General features: G+C 41.3%; 1 protein-coding gene across 3 annotated transcripts in view; it reads left to right on the top strand.

Annotated features, from left to right (window-relative positions):
* The window catches only part of LOC311270007 (cell adhesion molecule 2-like), a 237,663-nt gene that overhangs the window by 198,114 nt on the left and 16,586 nt on the right, over positions 1-22,963 (top strand). For 2 of the 3 annotated variants that reach the window (XM_084374617.1, XM_084374616.1), the window contains 4 exons: positions 9,096-9,257; positions 10,466-10,556; positions 10,664-10,842; positions 15,284-15,397. In XM_084374617.1, coding sequence (XP_084230743.1) covers positions 9,096-9,257; positions 10,466-10,556; positions 10,664-10,842; positions 15,284-15,397 — 546 coding nt within the window. The remainder of the gene's footprint in view (positions 1-9,095; positions 9,258-10,465; positions 10,557-10,663; positions 10,843-15,283; positions 15,398-22,963) is intronic. The other variant, XM_084374618.1, reaches the window with a different exon arrangement.

Raw genomic sequence — 22,963 nt, 5'->3', positions numbered from 1 at the left:
AGAAATATTGTAGTAATGTACAGGTAACTCAAACGCAATACTCAAGTAAATATACTTACATTCCGCCAGCTGTAATGTTGAAACAAAACCTACACCTTGGTAAAGAATATGATGATATTTGTAAATAAACAAAAAAGGGAAAATAATCAACATTGTTGTCCCAGAACAGAAAGCAGAACCTTGAGACTTTCATCCAAATGTCAGATTAGAAGATTCTTGTCAGATCTGCTTTAGGACTCGTAAAGAATTCCAATCAGAGGCGAAGTTTTCGGCCCTCTCTTAGCGTCTGCCATCACACCCTTTCTACCCGAGCTTAAGCCCAGACAGCTCAGCCTGCTATCTCGCATTAGGGTTTCCAAGGGTCCAGATAAGCAAGCAGATAAGCCCAAATCAATGCTGGTGTTCCGCACAGTTTTAAGCAGCTATCATGGCATCTTTCTATTTAATTAACTGTAGTTGGGAGATGTTACTGAATCTGTGTCATTATGTTCATCCAACTCCACGTTTACCTCAGTGGCGAACCTTGTCACAATTCACTTTTTTTTCAAACCAGTCGAAATAATCTGTAAATGCAGAAAGGTATAATGTAGAAATGTTGAAACACGTGATAGTCTCAAGGGTGAAGGCAACAGTGATCTGTTGATTAGTTTCCTGTCGTTCCTGACGAGTAGGTGTCTGTTTTTAATTAGCAGCTCATTGCTCAGTGTGATGCGTTTGACAGACGTATTCGGGACATGTCGACATTATGATTGACAATTTACACATTTACATCTTCCTTGTGTCGCCATAAATACAATTCTGCCACTAATTGGTCCAACGTCTCTCAGTATTAAGGTGTGAGTAATTATCTGGACACAGTCAGGCTGACTCGTTATATATGACAACAGCTGAGAGTTTGTTTGTGTGTAAATGTACCTGCAACTGTGTGTTGCATTTCAATGGGTCAAACTAACCCAGCAAGCTGCTTTCTGGTGGTTGGACTTTCTTCTTAAACCTGACTAAATAAATAAACATGAACACAGAGAGTGACACATGTTTACACACAATGTATGTACGCGCGTGTGGGTGTGTGTGAGTGCACTTGAAGTGTTCATCATCCTGACAGCATCGGGGTGTGTTCAATGTAAAAAGCCATCTGATTGTGGGTGACCATGCTGGGAATAAATGACAATTGTGACATATTGGTGTGGGATCTGGGGGAATAGAGAAGATTATATTACCAGCAGAGCCACTGGAGCAGTCCATCACCCATTCGCATGCAGTTAACGGACTCACTATGCTAAACGTGTGAGTGTGTATGTGTGTGTGTGTGTGTGTGTGCGTTCATCTGCTTATATGTGTGGGTGAGCAAAACAGACAGATGGAGCAGACAGCCCGCATGTAAGGATTTAAGCTTGTGTGTGTGGAACGGAATCCAATATTCTTATTTCTCAGTCTCTTTGTCCCTCAGATCCCCTCAGTCCCCACCCAGTAATGATATATTTCTATCTCAGTTACACACCATAACCCAGGGAGACCTCTGCCAATATCAGCACATGTAGCAGTTGTTTACACACCACTGAACCAGAGGGAGCTGCGTGGAGACCAAGCACGACAGAGATGAAATGAATATTTATTTGAAATAAGGGTGGGGATGTTCGCTATCGGACTCGTATTATCATACTCTCTGACCTAAACTGTAGAGGTTATTGCTTCATCGTGTTACGCGATAACTCTATTCCAAGGGGGCTTAAGGGAGAAAAAATGCACAAAGATTTGAATCAAATTCGCTCGCGGTCACATCTCTATTCTGTTGTCAAACTTGTTAGTCAAGGACAAGGAACTATTACTGCAGACACAGCTCACACTATTTTAGGTCGTTGTCTGCTGGCTTTTCAGTATGCTATCACTCAAATCCGCTGCCCGCTCACTAAAGAGTTGAACAGTGACTGAACAACCTTTTGAAATAGTGCCAGCTATTTCTTCATTTATGGGTAATTGTCCTTGACTACTGTGAGTCAGAACAGAATAAGGTGGCCATCATTATTCTGAGGTTTGCTCTCGAAAGAGCTATTGAGGAAAGTGAATAGGAAATAGCTCCTGGAGCTCATTTCAAAGGCGAAGATGTTGAAGTGGATGAGAGCGCTAGTGTCATTGTGAACACTAAAATAAGAATTAACTTGTGGATTTTAAAGAAGTTTTCTAGTTACAAGAAAAAAAATACTTTTTTTTTTTTTTTCTTTCAGTAATCTGGGCAGTGTTAGACAACCTTGCACACTGCTTTAAAAGTCTGTGTTGGGACTACATTTGTACTATCCAGCTCCCTGGGGTGGAGCGGATCAATGGCCATTAAAGATGTAATTTCAAGATGGCTCCTGCGAGTCAGACTGGCATGAATAAAAGATGCACACACAAAAACGCATATTCACCCTCTCTATCCTGTATGCACGTGCAGCACAAGCACAGAGATACTTGCATGCATGCACACACGTAGTGGACGAGCCTGACATGAGATATGAAGAAATCTATCAGTTTGGTATGTGATTAGGGTTGCAAGTAATGATCATATTTATTATCGATTGATTTGCTGATTACTTTCACGGGTAGTCATGTCATGATTCTGTATATAAATTGTCTAAAAAGTATGTTTTCCAGAGCCCAATGTGATGTGTTCAGAGTGCCTCTTTGGTTCAACCGAGAGTCCAAAACACAAACACCTTATTTACTACCATAGCAGCAGATCTTTACATTTAGGAAGCTGCCACCAGCAAATATTTGACATTTTTGCTTATCGAAAAAGAGATGCATTTTCTTTCAACTTTGTCTAATTGTTGCAGCTATAATTTTAATTCTTATTAAGTCACTGTACACATCTCTCTGTGTCATGATCCAGAGTTTTAGTCTTCACATTTCTAGTTGTATGTTGAAGGCCTCTCCTTGTGTGTCATTTTTCTTTTCACTTCCTGTCTTTGTCTTTTTCTTACTGTTTTTCTTTGTACACGTGTTACCCCCTGGTTAATCATTCCTGTGTATTTAAGCCTTGTTTTTCCCTTCACGTCATCCTGTGTTCCTGTGTCTGTTCTCCGGTCCTTGGGTGTTCCCTGTGTTACTGATTTGTTCCCTATGGCTTTATGGTTTGTCCTCCGTTTTATTACTCAGTTTCTTGGATTCTCCTTGTTGCCTTTTTTGTTGCCAGCTTTTTTTACCTGCCTTTTTGTTGCTTGCATTATTTTTGGGGGGGGATTTTTGGCCTTCAGTCTACATCATTAAAACTTGCTTTTGTCATTTGGGTCCTCACCTTTTTGCCAAACTACACTCTGGTTTTATGTTGTCTTAAATCTTTTCTGTGGCATTACAACTTTAAGTTTCATCTTTCGGTTTCAGTTCTCAAATAAAAAGCAGAAAAATCTTGAAAATGGATACCTCCTCCTCCTCCTCCTCCTCCTTTCTTTCTTTCTTTCTTTGGACCTATTTCACCTTGATAAAATATGCCCACGTAGAGGTGCAGCTAACTTATCCTCTGTCTCTGGCATCATACCAGTGTGTGATCAGGTTAACAGGCTTAGACTCGAGTGCTGTGGCGAAAGAAGAGAGGAGGTCAGATTGTTACACCCACTGTCTGTGGCCATTAAGAGCAACATCTTGGAGGTGGAGCACCTGTCCAGCTCTAAATGCCAAGGCACCGACACAGACCAGACCTCTCCTTTTGAGGGCCGGTGAAAAACCCGTCTTCATAGACACATCTTAGCTGTGAATGCTCAGGGAGCCTCATGTCAGAAAGGACATTATGATACAGGTCTGCCAGGCACTGATAGAAACTCTCCTAACATTTAACAGTGCTCCCTGGTTGTAGTCAGCCGTCAGTTGAGCTGGTAAGACAGGTCAGACTGGGCAGGATGCTTACAGGCTGCCAACAGCTCCCTGAACACCGCACAGTAGCCAGAATAAGTGAGAAGAAGGAGCAGGGCACAATACATCATCTCCACACCTGACTGGAGCTGGAGCCTGCTGTGTATTAATGCTCCTGTTTAAAAGTTTAGTCATTGCTGTGCAGCTCATCTGAGAGGCAGAGGAAGCAGGTATTTATCTAACATAGTTAATTGTATTGTATCTAAATGAGTATATGTTTCGATTATCCTCACCCTCACCCACAAACGATTTTGCATTGTTCTCGCTCGAGCAAATTGTTTTAAATCTCAGATGGGATGCAGTTCAGGGTACGTTGAGTCAGCCCTCAGACCCCCACTGCCAGGATTAATCAGCTGTGTCGTCGTCGTTGTCGATGATTCCTTCGCCCCCCAGCAGCCCTCCTCTGTCTTTCTCGCTGCCCCTTCCTTTCTTGTACCGTCCCTCTCTCCTGTGAAATGGCATAAAAAGGGTCAGATTCCAACATTTTTTACGTCTGTCATTTCCATTTCTAATCCTCCAAGGCTCCGTCTTGGCTCACACCAATGATGCAGAGCTCTGAGCAGCCACCCACAGAACAGTGCGCCGCAGTCACAGCCAAATGCTGCCAGGCTTTTTGTTGAGTAGTATTACAGGTGAATACGGGCGGATGGGGTTTATTTTTCTGATTCTAAAAAAGCATACACAGTGAGAAAGAGCTTTTTTTGTGCATGTTGAAATTCCCAACAATTTTAATGTTAATCATGTTGGCTGTATAAAAATGTAAAGACTTATACCTCTGTGAATCTGCACAAGTGTGTTTGTGGCTGTTTGGACATTTTAAAGAAGCCCTTTGACTGATTGTGATTCAGTAATTTGAGCAAACAAAACGAGCTTCTCGCTCTTTCATTCGGTATCCGCTGTTTGCGTCCGACCGAATTGAAATCATCCCAAGAAATGCTGCATCGCACTCTAAAATAAAATTAGCTATGGGTAGACTGAGAAAAAAATCTGTGCGAGAGAGTCAAGCAATGTTATAACAGTATAATGCATGTGGGATTGCTTTAGTATGATATTTATATACCGTACATATTCACAGTGACAGGCCCAAGAGCTTAGAGAAAATGCATTTTTCAGTTAAATGAGTTTAAATGAAAATATAAAGAGAATTCAAGCTGGGTTTTGTTACTTTTTATATAGAAACTCTTGTCAAAATCTACTGTGTGTAATGTAATATACAGTACAGACCTTAGTGTTTTATTCTGAGTCAGGCTGCATAAGAAAAGATTCCATGTTTTAACTATTAGGGAGTTTGATATAGAAACACTGCAGAAGGCAAATTCTTCCACAGAGAATGGCTGAACCCATCTTTGTTCGTTCAGGCCGATGAAGACATTTTCTCTCATTCAGCAACTTCTGGCCATCGAGACTTCAAACAGTCTTCCAGCAATCCTGCTTGTTGTTTCTGCCCAACATTATAATGCACCACAAGAGCCAATAACGTGTGAAGTTGCCGGTGGCAGCTTAAAGTATCTCCGTAGCTGCTCTATGACATGATTTATTTGATCAGTTCCAACTCTCGTTCCAAAAATAAGCATGTTTGGTATGAGACTGGCCAGATGAGTTTTCTGATCGACAAGCTTTAGCTTTAATGGCAGCTCAATGTCAGCTGCTCCTTTCAGCTGCTCTTCAAATGTAATAAGATATTTATAGAGCAATTATACCTTTTCACCCACACACATGTAGACACAGTGCGGAACAGAGTGGATGCAGATTGGCGCACTTTACTCGCTGTTAGACAACCGTTATTATGTTCTCAAAGTGGATCTGAGAAGCTTTTGGACCATATAATGACATTAATGAACCCAAACTTTAGTGGGAGCAAGTCGGTTTTTGTAGTACTCTTATCCTGGATCCCACAGAGGCAATCAGAGTCCCTTCAAATCGCCATGAGACGAGAATCTAAATGGGTCTAGACACTTAAATCACACAGCAGATTTATAGAGAAACAGAGCTTCTCGGTCTGGAACTAACTTGAGAAGAAGTCTTGCGTGTTTTGCCGAAAGCCAACCCACAGTAAGAAATTGAAAACTTTTAAAGTACAGACAGAACATTAGGTTACTTGCTATCAGGGCATCGCTGAGTGCCTATCACAATGACTGAAGTACTTAGACTCTGGTCTTGAACAGCAGAAAGTATGAGCGCAATCAAACTGCACAGTTCACAATGATTCATTCAGTTCATTCACTATGACTCATCTCAGCTTGTCAGTTGAATGAACAAAGTTTCAGTTAGCCGACTCCTCATTAACCCCAATACCAACCTCAACAATAACGTACAAATATTAACAGGAGAACAAGAAGGAATGAGCGATCTGTGGAAGGATCCTCAGGGCTGCAAACAGATAGAGAACGGCACGAAGAGAACTGATGAAGAGGCAGTCTATGAAGACGTGGAATAACTACTAGAAACAACAGGAGAATTGCAACTGCTGAAGCACGCCATGATATAAGATACAAGATATCCTATGTCCTCTCTCTCCAGCCCCCCGCTCTTCCTCACTCTCCTGCAGTTTCTTCTTTGTGAAGAAAGCCAGCCATTTTCCCTATCTCCTGTTGTCTGGCTGGATGTTGCTAACACTGCAGACCTGTCAGTCATTCATCTCTAGGGGAGGCGGGCTCATTGCCTCAGTTGGGGGAAGTGACTGAGCAGAATAGTTGATTGGCAGAATGGAGAGGGAGAGGAGACAGTGGGGTGGAATACTTCGAAAGTGGAGCAGATGAGCGCACAGGAGAGAAGGATATGGAGCGTAAACAGTCTCTTTAGGAGATACAAACAAAGGCGTCCAGCATGAGAGAGAGAGACTGTACATTTACACTGATGCTTTTCTTGAATTTGCTTTGGTGAGAAGAAACAAAGGGATTTTACAAAGCAGGGCAACACCTGAATGCAGAGATAAGCCCGGGCAGCAGAAACGCTATAAGAGTCTGTTTTTGAAATAAAAAAGACCTTGTAGGAGTGTGTATGAACCAGCTTGATACGATTTAAACTACTGGCTGCAGGCATGATGTGAGCAGACCGACCACCCCCAAAGGACTGGTTGAACAGATGTGATTGAAAAGAAGTGTGCGTTAAAAATACCTGCTTGGAGGAGGATATGTATAAGCAGTTAAGTTGTGAAACGGCCGGTGGGTAAAAGCAAAGCAAGCAGCAGCGAGTTGTGAATGCTGGCTTAAAATTGTGTTCTGGCAGAGGATGGTCATTGGTGTTACATAACACCTACTTAACAGTCTCTGAATTTCGGAGAACATTGATGTCATGTGTGTAGGCTGAGGTGAATTCATCAAAAATTGGCAGATATTGTTAAATGTCGTCTGCTACCTGAACACAGCCACCCTTCTTCAATTGTTTAGGAACGAATTTGTGCAGGAATCACTATAGAGGACATTGAATTTTCCAAAATCCAGAGGGTAAATCTTTCCTTAACTTTATTTTTACAGCCTTGTAAAACTGCGTGGCATTGAAACTCTGCTCATCTGGTCAGTGCACAGGGCAACCTGACCAGACCGTCGCAAGCTCAAGGACGTGTCGGGGACAGCGAAAGTCAGTGGTGTGGGAGTCAACTCTATGACCCTCTAGCTAGAAGGGCCTCTCTACTAACCAGGCATCAGGGTTGCTTCAGTACAAGCCAATGAGATTTTAAGGACACGTAAGCCTCTTTCACTCTGGACAATAACCCAGAAACATCTGTTTTCAGTGGAAAAATTCTCCTTGTTGAAGTTAGAGAGTTGCTAATTCTCTGAAGAATTACAGACTTGGTGTGATGAATCTGATCTCTTTAATGCATGCGGCATGGAGAGAAGACCCAAGCGCAGTGTTCTCTGCAGTCTCTCAGACATATTCTGGTGTTGATCATGTCTTCCCCAGAACAATGGCCCTTTAATGTTCTCACTTACAGGAATTAACACAGGCGTGTAACATGTTGTTTTTGTTTTATTGTCATGACGATTAGTTAAAACATCACAGCTCGAGTATTTAGATAAAGATTCTTCTTCTACAGCAGGAATTCGTACCTGGGTGAAATGACTCTGTGGGTATTTAACAGCTCCAGCTCAGATCAGCAGTGTTGGAGATGTGAGACCCAGGTGGAGATGCAAATTTTTTCACCTTTTGCGACGTGATGCTGTGGCAGGCATTGAAGTTAAGGATGTGGGTGCGTAAGCAGCATTAAAACATCATTCAGTAGGCACTGAGTTTAAAAGAGAGACTGAAGTAAAAGCTATAAAACAACGATGTCACTGTTCCGTGTTCCTTGAACATGACACACTAATGAAAAACAGAAAGGCAAACTAGTCTACAGACAATCGCCTATTTTAAGTCCACCGACCTTTTCAAAAAACACATATACACGCTAATTTAACACTAAAAACAGTTCAATCTTGTGGTCAGAGTTTGCCGTCATGAGGTGGTCGTGAAACTTTAATCAAACACATTTGGCTTATCGTGGGCCGACATCATTGGGGAGGCAAATGAAGCAAAACGTGTAATGATGTGATCAGGGAATAAGCCAATTCTTCAGGACATCATGTAGATCATTTGAGGACGCTTCGTTCTCCGATGCCTTGGCAATGATTGCTGTGTTGATGGGCATGGAGCGGTGGATCAGCTGTTTGGTTGGGATCACAAGGCAGGTGTGGCAGCGAGAGCAGGTTTTACAGATGCAGAGGACTGTGCATGATGACACTTTGCAACAAGGCTGATTGAAGTTAATGCCAAATGTGTGATTGGGAATGTTTTTCTCCCAATGAGGCTGGAAATGGTTGTGAAGTGAATTGAAGTGCATGAAGCTGTTCGGTGAGAGTTAGACATTGTGTGGGAGCGGTGAAGCCAAGGAGGCCACAGGCAGAGAAGGTAGGTGGTGACAAAGTCCTGAAATTTAAATATAAACAGACTGGTGGGTTTTGTTAGAGGCGTGACCACAATTGGACGTGTACTGTTCAGATGTCAAAGCAGCGTCCTGGGAGTGGGCTGGACTATTTAGCTCCTGTTCGTGTTGTAGTTTTGTAAATACATTATCTCACAGGAATGATTGCATGCATAATTCCCCCAAAGAACTATGATGAAGATAAAACCAGAATCAGGGCTTAACCAAACATCACGTTGGTGTGTGTCCATCACACCTCACAAGATAAATATGCTGCATCCTTGACATTATGCAACTCTCTCCAAAGGTGCCAAAGAGGTGAATGCAAGCGGGAAGACATTTACAGTACGGAGCTCCCTGCAGCTGCATGTGGACAGAAATGATGATGGAGTGGCCTACACCTGCAAAGTGGACCATGTGGCACTAACACAGACACCGCAGCAGGCCACTGAAGTACTGGAGGTCCACTGTGAGTGTACACACAAAGACACACATACTCTTTCCTAAATCGCCTTCGTAGAGATCGTTTTACAGCTGCAGAATCCTGTTAGCTGGCATTCAACCTGATCAAACCCACATGTTGCACTGTTTATAATTCGTTTTTTTAAAGTTTGAACATCTGGTAAGACCTCATAATAACCATCATTAATAAATGGTAAATTTATGGGTAGTTAACTGTAGTTAAAGATGCAATATGTAATGTTTTGCCAGCTGTCTAATTCATATTCCAGACAAAGAGGGGTCAGAATATCTCCAGAGTAAATGCTAAATGCTGCTAACTATAGCTGCTGTTAGCTGGCTAGCTCTGTTAGCTGTGCATCCAGCGGTCCACCCTGGGAGCTCAGAGCACCAGGGGAGTGTAGCAGCAACACAATACCTCGATGTCATAACGAGGAAATTGCTTTCCACATTCTGTTAATAATTTTGGTTCATCAAATAAAAATCTTTCATATTGCACCTTTTATAGTTATTTGACTGTCTAAAAATAATGAAATGCTTTATAAGCCATTTATTAAGCAGTTCATTTTTGTAAAGTTGCAAATGACGTTTATGAACCTTTACAATTGCTTGATAAATGTTTTATAAAGTATTTCATTGTTTGTTAGCAGCTATTAATAGAAGTTTAATTAACATAAATGCCATTAATTAATGATGGTTATTATGATAACTTATATATGTGTATATATATGTAATTTAATATATATATGTGTATATATATGTAATTTAATATATATATGTGTATATATGTAATTTAATATATATATATATATTACATAACATTTACAGAACATTTGCTTTCATCACACTATATCAAGCTGGTCTAGACATAAATTAAATTGATTGTCGAATAAAATCTCCATGTACTTAATTTGAATCATTGCAATATTCTTATAATGAAAAATCATAAATTAGAGTTCTTTTTTTATTATATCTTATTAAAACTGTCACCAGGTGACATCTTAGATAATTCTATTTAAATATTTTCAAAAATCGTATAATTTTATTCAAGGAAAACTCAAAACGCAATTTACTATTTTTGTCTCATATCTTATTGCCATTGGATTTTTGTTTATGCAAATCATTACATCACATCACAATATGAAGCTAAAAGTCATCTAAATGTAAATGTTTTCCATATGGACGACCCTGACTTCAGACCTCCTCTGTCTGTTCTAGACGCTCCTCGTGTGGAGATCGTCCACTCCCTTGCAGTCCCTCAGGAGGGTCAGTACTTAAAGCTGGAGTGTGTGTCCAAAGGCAACCCTTCGTAAGTCACTCACATTCTGCTTTAGTTGATGCCATCCTTTTATATAATGCATCAGTAAGCTACATGTATCATGTCATGTCTCTCTTTCACATCCTCTAACCTCACAGGCCGGATCCCGTGAAGTGGACAAAGGACGGGGGTGAACTTCCTGACCTGGACAGGATGATTGTCGAGGGGAGGGAGCTCACCTTTACTTCACTCAACAAGACAGACAATGGCACCTACCGCTGCGAAGCTGGCAACCACCTAGGGACCAGCAGTGCTGAATATGTACTCTACGTCTATGGTGAGTTCACAGGAAATGCTGCTCATGTTTTTTTTGTGATGACCTGCAAAGGAGCAGAGACAAATCTTCATCAGCCTGACACCAGTGACAGATGAAGGACCTGTAAAAGGAAAAAAAGATGAGGACGCAGGACTTCAACAATGCTTTATATAAATAGTGGAGAGTATGAACCCCACAGGCACAAGCACCAAACTCCATTGTAAAAAACAGGCTTTTAATACCTCCTGATCTGCATACTGTATCAGTGCTGTGAGTGATTAGTGGTACCATCTCTCACAGGGAGAATACGGGCCTCAGGTGACACAAATGCCACCAACGCCTTTCCTTAAATAAACCTGCGTTCCAGATCCTACACACACACACACACACACACACACACACACACACACACATACACCAGGAGGGAAATGTGTGAGGGAGGCAGAATTTAGTGCTGCGTTGTCAGGAATATCACCAGGAAGGATAAGTAATTCCTAGTAACGCCAGAGGAGGTGGAGGATAAAGGGACTCACTGTAGGGAAAACAGATAGCTCATCCTTTTCTCCACTGCCATTTGTCTCTTGGCATTAAGTAATAATGCTTAAAAAAAGAGCAAAGCGGTGACACATCTCTTTTTCTGAGTTTTAGGGACAGTGTATGGTGAGGAACAAAAAGGCTGGTAGTTTTAGGCCAGAGAGACCACATGACTGGAGGCAAAAAAGAATTTCCCAAAGTGGATCAATAAAATATTACTTGATGATTATTACAGGCACCTAGGGGGGTGGTTCGTTTGCTCTCGTATTTAAAAGCAGACCTAATCTGATGGAAAGACACGAGAGAAATAAACCTCTCACGTGCCGATTGCCATGTTTTCCAGAGCTCAAGTGATTTCTTGTGTGTTCTTGACTGTCCTTGATGGGTGAGTAATAACCAGATGTGGAGCTGATGACGGATGCAAGGTCACTATCAATAGTTCAGGATGTGCTTCCTGCTGGTCGTAGCCAAGGCCACAGCAACACATGAAAACCTCAGGAGTCAGGCATATTTAAAATTTCTACAAATGCTAAACAACATAATAAATAACCCATTAGAGAAAAATCATAAAGTGCCATGAAGTTAAGTTTGATTAATTGATGAGACCATACATTTATCACTCTGCTTTACGTGCCTCCAGTGCTGTACTAGATTACATTTAATGAATGTAGACATTTCACAGTAATAGCCAATGTTTACTTTCTGCATCTGAATGGCTGCAAGGGTCCCAAGCACAGCCCAGTCTCACAGCAAAGTGTGTAATAGACACACAGATCCACTAAAGAACAGCGTGTGAGTGTGACAGTTTGCCTCGCCTCGGCACAAATTTACTGGGCGTATGAAGGTGCAGTAACAACAGTGGGCAATAATGACAATGATGAGAGCAAGAGACAAACGTAGTAGGAAGAGTCGTAAAATCTTCATTAACAAGTAGGTTTGGGTTGGTTCATTCACCCAGGCAACCGATATGCTTCCTTAAACCAAATTGAAGTTTGGTGTCTTTATTTTGAATGAGTTGCATGTTTGTCAATGCTCACTTGACCACAGAATGAGGCCCTGTCGTTTCACAGGTAGGCAGGGCCAAATGTGACAGTGACGCTGGACTGATGGGTCTACTACATGGCTCAGGTTGAGACTAGCAACATAAATGTCATTATCTGCAACAAGAGCATGCTCAGACTCATTGCATGTTGTTAATGGAGAATATCAATTTCTGCCCTGGAATAGATGATTTTTTTATACATCAGTCTATGCTGTTGCTAAACCAAAATGATAAAAAAATAATGTGACATCATCAATGTTTGATGTGCTGTGTACATCTATGAATAGTGTCATATGTGTAACTACAGTGTGTTTAACCTGGATGTAAAAGTCTTGAACAGAACCGTCAAAATGCAAAATAATTTCAGAGTAAACTGCCGGTAACGTAGGCCTTTTATATCATATGTCCGCAAAGGTTTGTTTGTGCCTGACAAATGTGTAAACATGTATGTGTATGCAGATACCCAATGTAGTAAGAAGCAGATACAGTCGATGGACGTTGTATTGATTTTTACCATGGGCTTTCTGCATACACAGGTTTACATGCTTGTCACTGCAGTCATACATTTTGCAGCCGCGCTGATGTGGAAAGTGTAACATCAGCTGGAATAGAACCATGGGCGTGTCTGCCGTCCATACCCCATGAGGTTGAAAGTTTGAATGTCAACCAAAACAGAAATATTGCCTATAGGTTAATTACTTCTCCAACAATAGACTCACAGAAGGAAAAATTACGGCATGGACAGTCAAGCTCTTTAATAGATCCATGTTTCAAACGACTGTAAATGTCACATAAATATAATCTCATCCTCCAACTGTATGATTTTAATGGCTTACAACTTGATCTTCAGCTGGCAGTGCTGAGTAGATTTAAAATGGGCCAAGTAAGGACGAGGTAAATTCCCAGTGTTATACAACTCATAATTATTAATGCTGCCGTCACACATCGTTTTTGATTTTATGCTCATACGACACAACAGTGGCAACAGTGGCAAGACAAATGTGAAGATATAAACATTCTGCGTTTTTTGGTTTAAACTGTATGATGACTTTTTTTCAAACCATTCTTAAAATAGTAATAACAACTTTTACGGCTCTATTACTCAGATATTTAGGTGAAACAAATCACTTGCAGCTGCCATATTTGCATTCAAAGCCACAACACAGGTCGGGGCTGAGGAGTGATACATACCATTTGATATTTATGGTACTTTTTCCTTCAAATTAAAATCTTGTGTGAAGGCTGAGATGTGAATTTCCCAAGCACAATTTACCACAGGTAAGCAGGGAGAGAATGATATCCATGCCAGTTAAATTGCCACAGTTAGCAGCATATTGATTAGGTTCACCAAGTTGAAAGATAAATAATGTAATTATCTCCTTTAATAATTTATTGGTCCACTAAAATAGGCTCATCAGCAGCCTTTATTGCATAAGCCTTGGAAGTTTCATCACATATTTCTGAGATTTGCACTTCCTCTCCTAATTGCCCCCACATGCCACGCTTTCTGTGTGCACCTAACAATTCCTTCAAATGCCAGCTGAATGTAACAACAAGAATAACCAACGCACTTAATGACAGCGAGGTTATTAAACTGACTAATTCTGCAGCACAAAGAAGGCAATTGGGTATGGGAGGGTCAAAGAGTTCTACCCAGATTCATTACGTGTTCCTTTGAAATGGCACCCAGTCTGTTCCTACCCTTCATTAGTGATTAGCACACCTTTTAGCCTTTTACAATTGCAGCCATAATTCTTGGAAAATACCTTTTTAATGGTTCCCCTCCAACGAGGAGACGTTTTCTCTCTTCCCTCTTTCCTGAAGACACGTACTTAGCTGCTCAGTGATTCACGCCTGGGCTGAAATGTCACAGAGACACGCAGGACAGTCGGCCCTGGGAAAGCGTACCATAGCCAATTAAAAGCTGTAAAAAAAGCAGCATGGCATAAACATAAAAGCCAAGGTGGTAGTGTAACCTCATTAACTTTGTCACGTAATGTTTCAGACCCATTTTTCCTGTTGCTTTAACACGTGAGGGGGAAATATTTCCTTGAATGAAGCACCGTTATTAAACTGTAGTGAGAAGTCAAAACAGAGCATCGTAATGCAGCTTGGCTACCTTTTTCTCAAGTCAACGTGGGTAATTGGCACCGATCATTTGTAATTTCCTCACTTCGTTTCATCCAACTCTCTTCCCTTGCACATGTTGAGAGCTTTCCGGTGCAGGATCTATCCTCACAGACATCAGCAGACATTAGGAGATTCAAGGTTAATCCTGTTCTCCTAGTACAGAAAATACCCTTACATTCAAAGACGGAACATTTTAATCCATAATGACTAAGAAAATATGGAGTGGGACTTTTCTTCCATTAGCCCTCATGCTCAGTATATGCTAAAGAGTAGTAATACAAAAGTATATATGAGATGTTCAGCTATTTAACATCATTTCAAATATGACTCATGTGAACATTGACCCAAAGAGAATCATTAAAACGCACTCATACAAGAGGCTTTCAGTTTTGAAGTGATGGAGGTCATTTAAGGTTCGTAAACAACAAACCATTTAGTCATAGGATAAAAATATATTTCAGTGATCCATGAAATGCACCTCTCTGAATTAGTGAGAAAGCCTTGCTGACCCGCAGAAGAGGTCAGCAATGCTTGAAATAATATTTTTTGCGTAGTGTATCATTTTGCATCAACAGTTATTCATTATTGCTTTGTAGAAAGTTTTCAACAATCATATGTTTATGCTTTGAATTGTGTTATAGTTTTGCCCTTTGTGTATTTCCCATCATTATTTAATGTTTAACTGCCCCTGTTTTGATTCATTTTTTGTTGTTGTATTGTTTTTGTGTATATGTGTCTGTCTGTCCCCTCCACCAGACGCCCCCACAACCCCGCCTCCATCCACCACTCCCCCCCTACATCCCATCCCTCCAGATCCTACAGCCCTATTAGGCACCCACGCCTCAGACCCCACAGTCACTGGCAACCGAGGTACAGTACCACCCCACGCATCTCCACAACCCCTCAGCATGCAATGTATTGCCCCACTTACCTCTTACTTCCATCTGTTCTGTTACTTCTTTCTAAGCTACTTTGCTGCCTCAATCAGTGCTCCAGACATGGAGACACTGTCTTCTGATACTGCGTTCACCTTTTTTTTGGTCTTTTTACCCCTTCAGGAATGTAATCACAACCTGTATGTAATTTCAATGAACAAAGAAATGCGGTACATGTCCATTGAGATTGACTTGTTTGCCTTTTTACATTAAGGACATTATTCCGTTTTTCTAAGTCTCTAAGACACTCCAGGTCATTGTATTCAAAAAGAGTCTAGCTGTTCAAATACTCCATCCACTGTCCCCTTGGCATTTCAAAGACTTCAGTACCTCTGTGCCCTCAAACCTCAAAGAAGCAAATGTCATGTCCAACTGAAAATGTCTGGCCACTGGAGACGTCTCATCATGACTCCTAATGCTGTGTTAAATCTTGGAGAGTTCTGACTTGGAAGGCTCTTTTTCAGAGAGATAACATTGCGATTTTGAATTCTTAAAGAACCTTTTTTCTGAGGAGTATGAATGCTGTTAATATTACAATCCTTCATAGCATTATAGTATAAAATATGAATAAAGGGATGCCATCCAAAGCCATAAGGCTGAAAAGGAAGTGTTCGGGAGGTATAAGTGCTGAGGTTTTCTTACATTTCTGCAGAGGCTGAGGACATGCAGAGAGTTATGGTTATGGATTTAAACTTTAAAAATCACTGATGTGCAACATAAATTATCTTCCCATCTCCGCCCTGTAGAACTAATGCAATCCACACAAAACCCTGGACACAAGGAACATTTCTTAATTCATGAACTCCACAATATTGGCACACCGCATACAAGATTAGTTGTTGTGTGCTGGGTTGATGCCACCCAGATAGCAAAAATGTGCCAGACACATTTATCTGGCCCACATACCACATGGAGTGATGGCACTTGGGCAACCCACTCCTTTTTGCCAGATCTGAGCGACAAAAGACAACCCAAGTGCCATCCTTCCATGCAGTATGTGGGCTGGATGAGCGTGTCTGGTGTGGGCCAGATCTGGGCCACAACGATTTTGCCAACTGGGCAGTCAGATGACAGGCAAAGGTGAAGGCTGAACCTGTGCTACAAAGACTTGCTCCTTGGAGGTTGAATGTCACGTTCCTGGTAAGGACAAAGCTCCATACAGTTTACCTCTGCAGTAATATTTGCTTGGAGACATGGTTTTGAGTGGGCCATTGTGTGACCAAGTTGTTGCCAGAAGGTCACAGATGCCTGTAATGGCTGAAACCCAAGAACCCGCTGGTAGCTACCAGAAACAGGGGAGAAGTACTGCTGAACTAGACTGGGAATATTGTCGGGTGACAAAGGAGAGCAGTTTGAGGAACTTGTGAACTCTGCCAACACACTGAAGGCAGGGTTGGAAGAATTCAGGCAAGACTTACTCTTCCCTCTGGTGTAGTTCACTGAGGTTACTAGTTGTTGCCAGAAGGTCAGTGGTGCCTGTCATGGCTGCAACCCAAAAAGTTGTTGGTGGTCAACAGAAAGAAAGGAGAAGTGCTGCTGACCTAGACAGGGGACATTGCCAGGTGATAAGGAGAACAGTTTGAGGAACTTGTGAAACCTGCCAACACACTAGAGGTAGAGTTGGAAGGCTTTCGGGAAGACTTACCCTTCCCTCTGATGAAGGTCACTGAGGTGGTCAAAAATGCCTCCAGTTGCTGGGGGGTATTACACTGCTCATCCTTCCTAGTAGAGCATTGAGCAAGTGGCTTGAAAGTAATACGTTGAATTATTGTTAAACCTTCATTCAGGAGGAGCAATGCAGACTTTGTTGGACCAGCTTTTTACTCTTGCAATGATACTGGAGTGTTCAGTGGAGTTTGTGCATCCATGGACGAGTATGGGCTCCTTTGGTGTCTTGGGGGAGGTTTCACAGGAATACAAGTGCTTGGTCCGTTGTTATGAGTAACCCAGTCTTGTATAGTTGGAGTAAAAGGTGTTTGTGTTCTTTACAATAATCTAACACTGTCAGTTGTGTCTTGTCACTAATTCGAGTGTCCATTTTGGTGGCCTCAGGATAGCAGCTCTTCTATCGCATGCTTATTTCTCTTTACAACCTTATCTTTGCCTCAACCATCACCCACAGGCACTAGTTTTGGCTAGTGAAACGGTTGACTTTCAAAGGGTTCAGTTGATTTTTTTTTTAAGAGTCTGATGAAGTGGCTGGATCTGGCTCAGACTTGGGCAGGAGGTTGACCGTCAAAGTGCCATCCACACTCGGTATGTGGGCCGGATGAACATGTCTGGTGTAGGCAAGATCTTGGCCACAACAATTTTGCTATCTAGGTTTGGGCGTCTGACCAAGATGCATACTGGGAGTAGGGGCAGTAGGGCAGACCACAAAAATGCCAAAGGTGCTAAACTGCATATCCCACCTGGCTTGTGAGAGTTTCAGGATCCTTCCAGAGGAGCAGGAGGACATAGCTTTGGAAAGGGATGCTTTGGTATCACTGCACATGATAAGCTGTCGTAAATAGACAGATGGAATGGATTTCACAAACCTATGGGAAAGTATAGTTGCTCTGGCCTATCTAAAATTTATGCAAGGTAAATGTTCTGACTGTTATCTTTTATTCTAAGCTTTACCTTTGTAATCCAAAGTGAACAAAGTTTGACCGTCTTTGTTTAACCAACATTAGATTTCTTAGCAGCTGGAGAGGAAGTGGTGAAATATAACAATTACTTTCACAGGATTTCAAAGACGTTTGTGTGACTAAGTGGCACAATTAATCACAACTTTTATCACAGAATAGCTTGTAGAGTTTGGCAAATCCTACTATGGATAAATGAAAATTACCATTGTTTGGCTGAATTGCAGTTTTTCTCGTGACTGTCTCTTTGGCTGCTGCACCACTATGACAATAATGCTGACATGGCTGCGTGTCTGTTACATTAGTGTGATATGTCAGTCAGAGTTTTTGAGTGGCGTGTCAATTTAAAACTAATGTGCTCTGATAGGCTGTATGCCAGGGACTTTGCTCACTCATATATCATCTTGGTCACGGTTTTCTAAAAGTTGTTAGGATTAAGTATATGTATCTTTTTCTAAGGTGATTGTGTAAACAAAACTATCTGTAGCACATACATTTATTTAACATATTAAACACCTTCTCACAAAGCATAGTGCGAAACATAAACACTGAATTCAACCTAAAAATAATAATCTGAAAGACTCCTGACACTGATCTCCCCTCTCTATCCTAAATTCTCTGCATTTTTTTTTTCTCTCCAACTTCATTCATTTTCATCTGTGTCAGTTTTCTTGCCGTACAGATGTAGCAGAGTTTACCCTCCGTCTTGTCTCTGCTTTTTCACTCCCTCTCTCCAGTCCTCTCAACATCATGGTGCTCCACAGTCCCATTCACTCAGAATAATTTCCTCTCATCACCGCTGCTTTCTCTAAATTACCATCTTTAAAGTCCTTCAGGAGTCTTGACTCCCCCTCTACCTTTCCTCTGCCTTCTATCAAAGCTTTTGTTTCAATTTTCCCTCACCCGCTCCTCCTCTTCTACCCTCACAGCTCTCTGAAGACCCTGTTAGATAACAGGCTTCCACACGTTGTTAGATATTCCTCATCAGCGTGTCTCAATTCTTCTCTGATGTCTGTTTGTGTAGTGCAGAGACACAAGAGGAGCCGAGCCTCTCTATGTATCTTCTGGGAATCTAAATATCAGACTCCTTCACTGCGTCCCCAGTCACAGGATACTACACTATCTGCTTTCATGTGTCTACTTGATTTATTACCAGGTCTTTTCACAGGCTCTGGATGAAAGCAAACAACAGTGGAGCTGTACCAGCCCTGTGACGTTTTGGCTTTTTAATAAAGTTGTCTTCCTGTGCAAATGAAATATACATTGCAGGCTTCAGCACTATGGCCTGTAAGCAGAATAGTAGCATATCATATACCTGATGAGCTCTTTTTAGGTGATTTTTGTCTGTTCTGCCATATTTCTCATACTCGCCTTGCATCTTTCATGTCTTGCCCATCATTAGCACATTGGATTTTTCCAAACAGTACCAACAGTAACAAAGTACTGAGGTATCTTCCAACAAGAAATAGCATTTGCAGAGAAGAGATAAGCAGTTGGTGGTAAAAAAAAGAGAGAAAGACCAAAGATAGCATAGATAAAAACAAAAAATTACATTTAAATAACAGTTACACAAAATATACTGTCACAGGAGGGATTCTAGATGCACAGTTAATTGGTTTCCATTAAATGGAAGACTGAGGGGCCTAAACATCACCTTTCCCAGCTTCAATAAAGTAAAAAGGGCACATTGCCATTGCCAAGAGCACAGAAATGTCTCATTAGAAATAGCAGAAAAACTATTTTAACTGTGGCAGAACATACTGTTTTCATGTAGCATCCCATCACTCATAGTAGTACATTGTGAGAACATTTTTTTTCAAGGTTTTGCTTGAAAGATGTGAGGACGTCAGGTTCTATGCAGTAGATACAGATGCTGTGATTTGTATCAGTCCTCTTATATCACTTATTTCATAGAGCAATGCAACGTAAACAGAAGCTAATGCCCCAGTTGTGCAATCATAGGTGTTTTCTTTTTTTAAACAAAAGTGCAACACAACTGTCGTATATACAAATCCCAGGTTTTCTGTAACAATTTGTCAGATGTAATGTAAAATATGTGCTACAACTACAAGCAAAACACCACATGTCATTTTAGAAGCGTTTTTGCCATGCAGAAGTCAAAGTTGGCACAAGCAAGCAGAACTGTAGTGCCAAAGCCAACCTGAACCAGACATGAGAACACCTGGCTTTAACATGCTACCGGCTAAACATCTGCTGCAATAAGCCTACTTGCCTTGTGATCTAAAACTAGCAAGTTGACAACTTTAACACTGCCAAACATAAGACATAGAACTTAGTAAGCCAGCTATTGTAACTTACTACTCAACAGCAACGTGACCAGCTCAGTGTCTATCTTGCCGCCTTTTATTTATTAAAACTGTCGCTTACAACTAAAGCCAGTCAAAGATTTACTCTAGTCTCTTGCCACTCGCACCCTCTTTTTCTTTTCTTAACTTCCTCCGTCAAAGTCCTCATCAGAATTTTCGGAGAGGCGGTTCTGCTACCGCTCGTCCAGCTCTGGTTCCTTCTCATATTCTAGCCCTGTACCTGAAAACCTCCTCCTCCCGGTGGTCCAAAGCTGCTGCGATAGCAATGTAAACACACACATTCTTCAGCCATGCTCTGAGCGGGTCGGCTAAGCTAGCAAAGCTAATTTGCAGCTACACTATGCATCAGTTACAGGTTGCTTTCAGGAAACTCTGTAAATCAGAGTTGAGGCAGAGCAGGAGGACAGTTTTTTTCCATGGAATATGATCTTTTTTTATCAAAATCACTTATAGTTGGTGCTGTGTGTATTATTGAGTCACATAGCACAGAAACAAGTGAAGGGAGTGATTAAAATTATATTGAAGCTGTTATTTTAACGTAAGATAAATACATAATGTTGCTATAAAATGTAACATAGCTACTCCATCAATAAAAACCCTGTGAGGTATTCATAGTCACTTGATTCTAGCACGGATTTAGAGATTAGGAAAAAAGGAATGGCCCGTACATACAGGATCTGTAAAATTTTGCAACTGTCACATCATGAGTGTTGGTTTGTGTGTCTCAGGTAATCCAGTTGCAGTGTAAGGCCTCAAAAAATCCCCGTTACTATGGCAGCCAATGGAATTGGCAATTTTATACAGCATGGTGAATGCGAGTAACTACAGTCCAAGTTTGTATCCGTGTGGAAGCAGCCACCCGACTGATTGAGCCACCTCTTTGGACATATAGCTTAAGTATGCTGTAAGTGGAACATTTTGACTGTTGTTATTCAAAGATAATGTGTGTCTTCAGTCTCCTCGACCTTCAGTGTTAAGACCTCAGACATAATTGAGCTCCTGTGATGTTAGTTCTCTTTCAGAGTCAAGAGTGAGGTCTTTTTGGTTTAGTTTTAATAAGCCCTGTTAGCTACCATGACAACCACAGGCCAATGTGAAAGCAAGGTGACGTCGCTGGTCTACATATTCTCTATGACAGAAATGTAAGGCTTAACCATTATTAGGCCAAGGGACATTGGATGTTTTATGAATTCAGCCTGTAAAACTTAGCTTAAATAAAGTTTGAATCACTGTGAAATGTATGATAGTTTCATATTATATTGAAAATAAGCTAACGATTAGTCTGTGTCTAATATGTGAGACATGGTTATTGAGTTAAGCTTTGGACAGCTACACAAAATATACAAAATAGTACATTTACTTTGTGACACAAGCTGCTCATTTTTTACCTTTTGGGGCTTCTTTAACCAGGAAAAACCTGAATTTTGGATTCTAGAGAACACTGAGTTCCAGACGCACCACGTGTACGTTTTTCACTTTTCAGATGTTCCAAATATAGCCTTTAATTCAGCATTGAGATATCATCCCACACAATCCACGAGTGAGAGAGAAACAGTATTTGCATGAGAGGCATAATTGGCCACGGAGGTGAAAACAACTTTGTCCATAGCAATGAGTTGTTCTCTCACTTATAGGATTGAATGTTCAGTATTTGCAGAAATGCGGCGTTATTTTACAGTATGGATTTACAATAATGACTTCCCACTATAATAATAGCTTCTTTTATATCTAATTTTGCTGACGTGGTGCCAGTATGCCAATGCGGTAATGTGCCTTTTAATGGAAGCATTTATTCATTCTTGCAGGAATATTAGTGAATGAATATTTCATACTGTAGACTCAGTGGTTCTAATGGGAAATGTAAATTTGACAGTGACTCAAGCCTTTAATTCTAACTGTTGTTGACCTTTGGAGTGTAGCTAGTGTACAGGTATGCAGGCAGGGGCTTCCTCTGTTTTTCATCCATGCTGTATGATGCCAGGACTGAATGCAGGACTGCAGTCTGTGATTCACTTTATTAATGAAGTGCTGGCATGTATGCCCAACACACACACTGCTTCAGTAGTCCAGCCAGCCTTAATGGCTATAATAACTCTTTCGCTAAGTATCAGAGGTCTATGCAATGTCATCAGACCCCCCTCGCCACGAACACACACACATGCACTCTCCCTCCCCCCACCACCACCACCACCAGTGGTGAGTTCTCTAAAATTTGCCAAATGCTTTTCCATGGCTTGCAAATTAGCTTTGACCTTGGGAAGCTGAAAGGTTGAATCATGCGCAGGGGTTTCTTTGGTGTTTAAAATATTTACTATTCGCTTCTCGTAATCAGCATTCGTGTGGCCAACCCCAGCCCCCAGTAGCCTGATATTGCCGCAGAAAAAGGGGCCCAGTGCCGAGAAGACAGCAATTATTCATGCCCCGTGTCTCTGCCAGTGGAGAAGACAGAAGAACTGAAATTATATCCATCTACCTCCTGCAGAGTAAAAGTTCTGTCTTTTCTTTGCTCCATTCGATGATCCCTGAGAGGAGCAAAAGGCATAAAGC

Source organism: Pagrus pagrus (assembly GCF_965226575.1).
Source record: "Pagrus pagrus genome assembly, chromosome: 14".
Lineage (NCBI taxonomy): Eukaryota > Metazoa > Chordata > Actinopteri > Spariformes > Sparidae > Pagrus > Pagrus pagrus.
This window is presented reverse-complemented; position numbering and strand designations above follow the sequence as displayed.